The sequence below is a fragment of the Mugil cephalus genome, chromosome 1 (assembly GCF_022458985.1).
Source record: "Mugil cephalus isolate CIBA_MC_2020 chromosome 1, CIBA_Mcephalus_1.1, whole genome shotgun sequence".
Classification (NCBI taxonomy): domain Eukaryota; kingdom Metazoa; phylum Chordata; class Actinopteri; order Mugiliformes; family Mugilidae; genus Mugil; species Mugil cephalus.
The window spans coordinates 17952298-17962965 of record NC_061770.1 but is presented as its reverse complement, the minus strand read 5'-3'; the positions used below and the strand labels follow the sequence as shown (position 1 = coordinate 17962965).

Here is a 10668-nt window from a genome sequence, read left to right as displayed (position 1 = left end):
ACGTGTGAAAGTGTGGCAGAGGATGTGGCAGCGTAATCTGCTGTTTCCAGGACAAAAGCAAGTTTTCACTTAAAAACATTAAGTAGTGGACATTCTGCGGTCTTGTCACACAGATCTGTAACAGATCTCAACAACAGGGCGACTACACGCATCGCAACCACAATAGAACAGGACGTCACACACCCATTTCACCCCACTTGCCTCAGGGCGACCTTAGGCTGTGTTATGTATGTAAAATTAATACATTTTTCAATATATTTTTGAATCACTGGCTGCCCTGGATTTCATGTTTCTTGCACAAATTTATTTTTATAAAATCTTATATTTTAGGAAGCAAAATTCTTTTTTAAATTACATACGTTGTTTCAGTGATTAAATTATATATAAGAGGGTTGTTATCACAGAGACAATTCTTACTTAAAGAAGACCATCAAAAAAAACATCAAAGCACAATGCTGAAGATGTTTTATGAGTCTGTGATGGCCAGTGCGCTCTTGTACGCCGTTGCATGCTAGTGGCAGATGTAAACAGACTTAACAAACTGATCCGCAAGCCCAGTGATGTTGTAGGGGTGGAGCTGGACTCTTTGAACACAGTGGCAAAGTGGAGGAAGTGAAGACCTTCCTGGACGACCACCAACTCCACAAGACACTGGCCAGAGATGGACCTTCAGTAACGGACTCATTCTACCCAAATGCACCACATAATGCCACCGCAGGTCATTCCTGTCTGTGGCCATCAAACATTATAACTCCTTCAGCTGAGTATTGGACACTCTTAAACACTTTTAACACTTCAGACTCTTTTTCAATGTATTTGTAGCCATTTATCTTTGTATATTGAGAAGAATTGTGCAATATGGATCTTACTTTTTATTTTTTAATATATAGATAAGGAACAAACAAAACAAGACAGAATCAGAACCAGATAAAAGGTGACAAATTGAAAATTAGCACATTAAAACATAAAATACAGGTTATAATTTTTGACTATGTCACCTTGCCACAACAAAATAATCTCCTTGAAGGATTAATAAAATATTCTGATACTTAGCAGTAACATGTATGTATACTTTGAAAGAACAGTTAAGGTTTTAATATATCGTTTCAATAAATATGTAGGGTAACATCATTGGGCTAATATCCACATAAACTGCACCACTGAGAGGACGCCATCTTTGTTGGTAGCTGGGAGGAGGAGGAGGTCCTAATCTGGGGAAGCAGCTGGGAGCATTTCACCACGTGACCCGGGAGATGTTAGAGAGCAGCCATCCCCGGTTCACCAATTCATAACCAGGCTGAAATGGTAAAAGGTAAGACGACAAGGGAACTGAAAACTACGATGGAGTAGCCGACGATTTTTGAAGCCGTTGCCTGTACCGTCCACTCTGCCTCCTCACAACTTAGCAAGGTACGTCTGCTGTGCCCCTCTCCCCTCCTACATCCCCCATGTTTTCTGCTCATATTGAGGTGCTTGTTTCGGTTTCCTCTTTACACCCGATTTACACGTTATAACTTGTCAAAAAAAAAAAAAAATAACGCCGGATATGGGCTGTCGCCGCCCAACACACGTCCACAGCCCAGAATAAGCAGCTACTTGTTTTCGTCTTTCTTTCCTCGTTAGCTTTGGCTAATGTTTTGTAGCTCTTTGTGCTAACACCCAAGGCTCTCGCCGCTTGTTGCGGATCGAACGTTTCAGTCCGGTCCGACGGTTCCAACGACCGGAACGTTACAACAAACCGACGCCGAGGAACGCTCGATTCACGCGCCGCATCCGTTTAGTGGTCGCGCGTGGACCTTTCCTCGAGCCTAGAGCACACGGTTGCCTAGCCTACCAGGGCTCATTTCAAGCTTGGACTAGCACTGCACATACAAGGCCTGAATCTGCTCTTTTAGACGATACTGGTTAAAGTAACGCCACAACCACCAAAAATATTCACCTCGGTGTGAACTAAGACAAGTGCAGTTTATGTCAACAGGCGTTTTATTAGGCGTTGATCCCACGATCTGGGCCTGTAGTTGGAGTCACTGTTGACTTAATCTTGCTACCAGGATAATGGGGGTGTGCTGAAAGGTGTGTCTAGTATTTATTCTTCTCAGTAAGAATATAAAGGGACCAAACAGCTCCTCAAACTTCTAAAACGCTACTGAAGTTATGTCGACAACAACTGAATATTAAGGTAGACGATTTGTAGCACAGGTGTCAAACATGCGGCCCGCGGACCAAAAGCGACCCGTCACAGGGTCTGATCTGCCCGCCCCCCATATATATATATATATATATATATATATATATAAAGTGCAATTTTTCGATGAAAATAAGTGCTATCCCCAATGAGAGAGGTGGACAGAAGACAACACTGAGACCCACTACTAAACAGCAGACAACAATGTACCCAAATTGCGCTTATGTTTTTAAGCAACGTTATTTCATTTTAGAAAGGATTATTTGTTCTTTTTGCACTAAAACTGATGGAAAATGTCTGGAGTTGTCAATACTTAAGGGTTATTATGTTGCTGTGATGCTGGAACTGCCATCTTGAAATCAAATTGGGCTGGATGTGTTCCCTGAACTAAAATGAGTTTGACTCCCGATTGCATTAGTTATTGCTAGCATAGCTATAGGTTTTACTGATAAAAAGATAACTGGATCGTACAAGCTACCATAAAAGTCATTTAAACTCCTCAAGGCATATATTATATTAAATTTAGCGTCCCTGTGTGACACACTACGATTTATGTCAGGACAGTTGACGACTTTGTCTTTAGTAATCCTCAAACCCTGTGTGTTCCGCAGGTCAACAAACAGGCCAGTGCTTAAGGTCAGGTGGGCCCTGTCTAAATTGAGCCTTACAAAAGAAACAAGCGTTTCCTTGGCTCAGAAAATCCAACAACGACCTTTCCTCCTGCATTTTAATGAGCTCCAAACCAATTCAGGGGCCCAGGAACCCCAACCAGTCCAGGTCCAGACCCCAGCCCAAAAACATCACAACACAAGCTACCTTTTATATTACTATTAAGGGGTATGTTTGTTTTGAAGTTTTGTGGGAAGACTTTTTATTGTTCTTATAGTTTTGATTTACTTGTACCCTGTAAGGTGGCCTTTTGCCACGGGAATGGGAATGTTAAAGTCCTCGTACAAAGAGTGTGCAAATTAACATGTTTCACTCTCCCTGAATCTTGGACAGGCATCGAAAAGGAGATTGTTTACATTCAGATGCTGGCCACCCGCTGCTTGCTTTTTCTTCCCTCCTGTTTTCCGATCACTGAAGAGACATGACCCATTTAAATGGTTGTTTACTTGCATTAGAAGAAGAGCCAAAGCACTGCTCAATGAACTCTTGTCTACAATTCAATTAGAGTGGCCTTCCCAGCAGCACAGTTTTCCACATTACACAACGCTCTGTACAGCGTCACTGCAACACAGGCAGAATGGGAAGGTTAAAGAGCAGTAGTAGTATTAGTAGTAGGGACACCTGCACTCAAAAGTTTAAGTTTCCATATTGATCCTTAATTCAGATGATTAGCTATAAAAGTATGGCGTTACTGCTGAAATAAAGTAATTCCTTTGATAATAAGTTGTCCATTAACTGTTAAAATAAATTAGAAATTAAGATATTTCATGTTTAGATTTTGGCTTTTCAGTAATTAAACAAATCCCCCACCACAGCTGTCATCTATTGTATTGGAGTTGGTGAAAAGAGCTTTTATTGTCGAGTTTCCATGGACCTGAAGGAGTTTCTGCCTCAGAGCAGCAACGGCCCTGAAATGCCTGTCTTAAACATGACAGAATAGTTTTTTATTTTTTTAAGCCAGACATTTTTATTGCTGCTTTTCCTGTTGCCCTCTGACTAAACAGCCACATTATAGGAAATAGCTAGAGTTTTCCCTTCTTTTTCTGTCCTATTTTTGGAGTTTGTGGGAATTTTTCACATGCGGAGAAGCTGAGTAAACGGGACCCGGGACGTAGATTTCTGCTTTACTGTCAAAAGTTTTTACTAACATCCACAACGTTATAGATCCAAACCAGCTATTTGACTTATTGTGTCCTTCCTGAGGATATTTTTTCCACCTTTTACTATTACAAAAAATCATACTTGATTTTTGGCATGTATGGCAAGGGCCAGTTCATAAGTGGTTGAAATTGCCAAAGTCATATCATCATGAATTCTGGGATTCAATCCTGCTTTGTTGAGAAATGCTGGAGGAATAATAATAAATACCGAGGACAACTAATCAAATAAGGGTTGGATAAGAGTTTTCATGTTGTTTGTGCACCGTAATCCCAAATGCAATTACTTTGCAAAAACAGGACACAAACTCAGAGGGGTTTACCAGCTTCACATTTAGAGCTATGAACACTGTATGGATCTATATTTTACATATTCTTCACCTATATACTGGCTGGTAATTTATTTTATTCGAACATGCACCACTGACATGTTTTGCAAGTTTGCATGTGTGAAATTCTAATCAAGCAAATTGAGTTAAGCGCAGTCAGATGATTTGGTTGTTTTTTTTTCTTCAAGTAGGCAGAGTTAGAAAACATACTAAAATGTGAGTCTAACTTTACAGCTTTTTCTTCCATGGTGGCAAATGAGCTCAACATACTGCAACTTGCAAAGGGAAAAAAAAAACAAATAGACAAAATGCAAGCAAATTAAGAAAACATGTGGGCTGCAAATGCTCTAAACAGATAAAGAAACGCAATGCTAATACAGCACCCGCAAATATCCACAAAACGGCAAAGAATACACATCAGAAATGTTTCCAAAAAGTGATGAAAATGGCTGGATTAAATGTTTAAATATTTTTAATGGTGTCCGCCTACAAAATAATTGTGTACGTCATCAGATTATTTGAACTGGAAACATTTCTTGCCTCGTTGGTAAAGATGCGTGGCACAACAGCTAAAATCTGGCAGCTATTAAATATTCTCAAATATATCTACATCTTCATCTATATCTCGAATTGTAACTAGGTCAGTTTATTCTGTTAACCGCCTAATCCATTACACGTAATCTTTTCAGTCTGGCAAATGCGTTCAACTGCTGACAAACAGAAACTCGTTGATCTTGTCTGTCTTGGTTGGACTGACATCAATAGTGCACTGGCGAGAAAGAAAAGACATGTCATACAGTCTCAGCTCTAGTCTTTGGATTAAGTTGAAATGGTTGTGGGTAAATACATCGCAGTGATAGTGCATCTTTGCAATTCTTAGTAATGCTGTAGGAAATGAGGCCAGGGTCAACTGATGCATGTCTGCTGCCGCTCTGTGATAATGGTAACCGTGTAAATCTGTACTTAGGCTTATGTCTAAGGGTTCTTGGGTCATAAAACAGGGCAGTCTTTATTTTTTTTTTTTACATACCAGGAATCACAAGACAACAAAGGCAGTTCTTAAGACGCTTAAAAGCCCTGCAGCTAAAATTAAGTTGTTCACCTACTAAATGAAGTGAGTCCAAACAATGAGGGAAGCATGTAGTTTAATATGACCAGGAAATGTGGTTATGATGTAATTACAGCTGATGTTCCACCTTGTTTCTAACCGAGGTCATGATGGCATTATGATGGCTTTACAATGTGGCCTAAGTTTAGCCTCCAAGTATCTGATATGATCATTTCCTGTTTCAATGTAAGTAAACAAGTTTAGGCCAGTTAATGATAAACCTGTTTGTCTTTTTTTTTGTTTTCATCTCCTCTATCTTCTCCAGGTAAACCTCAAACAAGTCTCGTTCTCACCTTGACTGACCACAGCGGACGCAGCGGGACGAAGCTGCTTCTCGAATTGCAGGAGCACAGTGGAGGAGAGGGTCTGAGGCTGATTACTCCCCCCCCCCATTAGTATTTGAGAAGGGGGGAGGAAGAAGGGGCTGCTATAAATACTTGGAGCATGGGGCAAAAAGTCCCAGGTGGCATTAAAACCATTGATATGCGGGACCCAGCGTTCAGCCCACTGAAGTTGGAGCTACAGGCCCTGAGTCACACCAAGCCGTCTCGACTGGATCTGCTGCTGGACATGCCACCCGCCAGCGTGGACGTCCAGGTCCAGCACTCGTGGAACAACGACGACCGCTCCCTCAACATCTTCGTCAAGGATGACAACAAGCTGGTGTTCCACAGGCACCCGGTGGCGCAGAGCACGGACGCTATCCGGGGGCGTGTCGGCTACACAAGGGGACTGCATGTGTGGGAGATCAGCTGGGCCATGCGTCAGAGGGGCACTCACGCTGTGGTCGGAGTGGCTACGAGTGACGCCCCGTTACACTCGGTGGGCTACACAGCCTTGGTAGGAAGCAATGCTGAATCCTGGGGCTGGGACCTGTGCAGGAGTAAACTTTACCACGATGGCAAGAATCACCCAGGAAAAACCTACCCGGCTTTTCTTGAACCAGACGACACCTTCATCATACCAGACTCCCTCTTAGTGGTGTTGGACATGGATGAGGGGACTCTGGGGTATATAGTGGATGGACATTATTTAGGCGTGGCATTCAGAGGACTTAAAGGCAGGAAGCTGTACCCTGTGGTAAGCGCTGTGTGGGGACATTGCGAGATACGAATCCGGTACATAAATGGACTTGATCGTAAGTATAAACCTTATGGTTTTTTGTTTTTTTTTTTAAAACGCTACAGTTATTGATTAGTGTGTGTGGTTCTTACACAACCAGTGTGAGGGTTTATTGATCTAAATAACAAAGGTCTAACACAGGACATATTACCCGGACAGGACTGCTATAGTAACCCTGTCTGGGTCCTGTCCTGTAGCTTGATTGTATCTGACTTACGTGTATGTGGCACTCTCTCCAGCTATTATGTAAAGCAGTAGATGTCATGACACCACATAATTTGTATTTATACACTGCAGACCTGTTTATCATTAACTGTACTTTACTTTCGTTTTTGCCACATCCATAGCTGTGGTAATTAATGTTAATTTTCCACAATTTAACTGGGTGATCTTTTTTGGTGGGTGTAGTTTGTGGTACTGTTAAACCAGATTGAATTAAATGTATGTCAAGTGTTTTTTTGTTTTTTAGCCTAGCCCACTGACTAAAATAATGATGTCAAATTACAGAATAATGTGTCAGTACAATACAGTTCAATAGTTCTACACAGTACAGCCTCCACAATGAAAACACAGTTAAATCAACAGCTTTCTTTTATGTGAAACAAAGGATGAATCATAACCTTCATGAAGATGAGATTTTGTGCAGGATTTATAACTGCAGATAAACGCGACCTGGTGCTTGTCTCTTTCTTTGGTCACAGCAACAATTATATCTGGATGCTCTTTGATGCTCATTTCTTTTGATCGACTGTCGTCACGAGACAAAATGGAGAACAGACAATTGCTGCTTTTCCATCAACCCTAGAAATGCGATAAAACCCAAATATCGCTATAAAACCTTTTTTTTTTTTTTTTTTATCCCTCACCTTTCCCCGTCACAGCCATCACCAGAGATGGTGCAGGGGTTCATGTGACCATTTCATTTGAAGTCTATCTCCCTCAAACTGAAGTCTCGCGTGACAAGAATTTACAAGGGTTAATTATGAGATATCACGACACTTTATGAGTTACAGCTCATTCACCTTTCAGTGGAAACGCTGACAAACTGTAGTTTTATTTCATCAAAATTTCATACATATCACTTTTATTTTGCGAAAAACTGTAATGGAAACGCACCTACTGTCTACCGACCTTCTTAAGTTGCTTCTGTTTGACGTGCAGGCAGGAGTAGGCTTAGCTGAAATACTTTAAATAAAATAAATTCTTCTTTCTTCGCTGGCAGCTTATTGGCCCTTAGCAAACCAGTGTGCAAGTACCTGCTACTGCCTTTATCTAACTAATGAGAGGTTACGATACGTTGCCTTAGTGTTATACAGTGTGCTTTTATAATGGAGCTGTTTAACTAATGAGTCTAGGAGTACATTAGTATCGGTAAGGGTACATCCCTACCTTTTAAACTAGGCCAAGGGTCCTCCACCCACCATAGATCTTCAGTAAAACACCCAGTGGTCCTCAATGTTGGTGTACAGGGAAAAACAAGTTGTGTTTTTTTGTTGTTTTTTTTTTTTGCCTAGACAAATGTAAAATGACACCAATTGGATTAAGATCAATTATTCCTTGGTGAAAGGCCCATGAGCTCTCAATGAGGAAACATAGGTGCTTATTAAAACATGTTGTACTTCCCACATGTCCCAAGTGCTCTGTGCTCATTAGATTTTTATGTTCCGCTCAGATCCCTCGACCTAGTTTGGGCTTCATGTAAAAGAAGCACTACAGATAGGCATAAAAGCCAGTTTGATTTTGACATTAAATTCCTCTTTCTGTCTGATGCACGGTAGGGAAATCCCTGATCTTTTACGGAATAAAACGTTAAAGGCTCTTAGTCTCAAAATATATCGTTAATCTTGTGACTGGACCGAGCATGGCAAGTTGGCAGTGGAGCTCAAGGCCAGAAGTGAATTTAATATTTTTTCTCCTCTCTCTTTTTCTTAGCTGTTACATGTACCAAAAGCCAAAACTCTGCAACAAACTACACCCTTGAATTTATTTGATATCCTCTCTCTGATAGAGCCAGAAAGCACAGAGGCCCCTGTCCTGATTTAGGGTTGGTGGAAACTTAAATGGGGGCAAATGATTATGTTATTAAACAAAAAAACGATAACTGTGGTCTATGCGCTCCCTAACCTTTCTCAAATCTCTTGCCTCCCGCCACAGCTGAACCCCTTTCTCTGATGGACCTGTGTCGGCGTTCGGTGAGGGTGGCGTTAGGACGAGACCGCCTGAGTGAAATCCATAGACTGCCCCTGCCAGCCTCCCTCAAGAACTACCTGCTCTACCAATGATCGGGCTCACAGTTGCAGCACGCCCTCGTTCCTTTCTTTCTCTGGGATCACTCTTGGGTCAAACCCGTTTGACAGCATTGCTCAAACCTCCAGAACTGACTCTGCCTTGCGGATGATTCAACAAGTATGCTTCTGTGTCGGTGGCTGGACTCCTTTTTGAGTTTCTTATCTTGTTTTTATGACTCTTTGCATTTATATTCTCTAACTTTATGAAATCAGGAATCACTGAACACTATGCACACGCTGATCCGGTTCGAAGCCCTGACAGTCACCACGTTGGTGTCAAGGTTTCTGGTGATGGGGCGCAAGTGGTCGGTACCTCTGCTGTGACCTCCAGATTTTTGGTTAATGCATTTCTGTTTAACAGCTCTCTGAGATATAATTGTTACTGAGCTAAAACACTGATTTGTGAAAATTGGAAGTATTGGCCCAGCAGTGCACTGCCAGTATATGACCAGAAGGTGGCAGCAAACACATCCCCCCTCATAATGAGCCTTATAGCATGAACTCCTAATGGTTTTTAACAGTTGTGATTTTTAAGTAGATGATAAATAATTGCTGTTCACACCCCAGACAAAGGAGATGCTGGCCACTGTGTAGAGAGTCTGCAGTGCAGCGTGGCTGAATGCACTGTGAGGCAGCTGAAGAGCAGCTCCACCACCCGCTGCACTGTCAGGCTTCTCTTTTACAAAGACGTGCCCCATCACTAGTCCTAGGGCGTCCGACGGGAACACCATCAGCAGAAATTTTAACGGAAAGATAATGTCACTGTGATTATTTGTAGCATGCATCTGCAGGAATCTTTTTCTCAACACAGTCGCATCTTTTTATCATATATCACTCCTGCTTTTTGTAGTGCAGTCAGTTTTCAGCCACATGCCCTTGAGGCCCAAGAGTTTTTAAAACTAGTTTCCCTGGTTTGCACAAATTAAGCCAGAGAATGAAGAACCCTGCTACTCTCGGGTCTCACTGGCACATGGCTGAGGACCATTGTTGTAGTGTTTTGTGTTTATGAGCTGTCGAGAGCGGAGTTGGGGGGGGTCTGAGGACCGGAAATCGGTAAACTTCAGTTTTAAAGCACCATACTGACAGAAAACGACAATCCACAAAGAGCTGCACAAAAAAGAAAACAAGGTCCGATTGCCAACATATTGTCAGATGCCATATCAGACCTGTCGAGTAGTATTTTTAAATGTGCAGATGTGGGATATGTTCGGCTCTCAGCTGTACGTCGACACACTCTGCTACACATGACTTTTCCTTGCTTGCAGCTTCCACTTTATTTGTATCTCTTGTAGATTTGTTTCTAAGTATCTATTAAAGATTATGTCAACTGATCCCACTGTGCATCGTGCAACGCTTTTATTGTGATGATGTCAGTGTTCACTGATTCAACGGATTCAGACCGTAGCCACAAACCATATTATATCTAATTCACAAGGTTAAAAGTACATTTTTATTTCTTTAAACGATAATTGTTTGTTTTTTTACATAAAGGGAATTAATAGCTTAATTTTATATAAGTTTTTACTTGTATGTGTGGTGGGAAAAAATGTGGAAAAAGCAGAATTATACTAATTTTTTTTACATGTGATGAACCTCATTTCACAGGGCTAGCATTACTTTAGCCGTCTTTAATTTCCACCTGTACTGTCACTTCTGCGACGGCTCAAAATGAGCCAGAAACGACACATTCACGATCCCCATATTGGCACCGTCCACCCACACGGGTTATTTTCAGTTATTCTGTCTGATAAGACGTGAACTTGCACTGTACAGGTGTGTCGAAACCGTTTTCGACACACCTGTCAGCGTT

At 41.6% G+C, this 10668-nt stretch overlaps 1 protein-coding gene across 1 annotated transcript; it reads left to right on the top strand.

Annotated features, from left to right (window-relative positions):
* Positions 1 to 1204: 1204 nt before the first annotated feature.
* Positions 1205 to 10189, top strand: spsb1 (splA/ryanodine receptor domain and SOCS box containing 1). Its single transcript, XM_047605855.1, has 3 exons — positions 1205 to 1410; positions 5714 to 6586; positions 8725 to 10189. Exons 2-3 carry the CDS (start codon positions 5893 to 5895, stop codon positions 8850 to 8852), a joined length of 822 nt encoding a protein of 273 aa, XP_047461811.1. The 5' UTR covers positions 1205 to 1410; positions 5714 to 5892; the 3' UTR covers positions 8853 to 10189.
* Positions 10190 to 10668: the final 479 nt, after the last annotated feature.

Excerpts from the sequence above, each read along its gene's own strand:
- spsb1 (XM_047605855.1), top strand. The coding sequence starts at position 5,893 with ATGGGGCAAAAAGTCCCAGGTGGCATTAAAACCATTGATATGCGGGAC. Across the intron at positions 6,587-8,724 it reads GTACATAAATGGACTTGATC|CTGAACCCCTTTCTCTGATG; the intron begins GTAAGTATAAAC and ends CTCCCGCCACAG.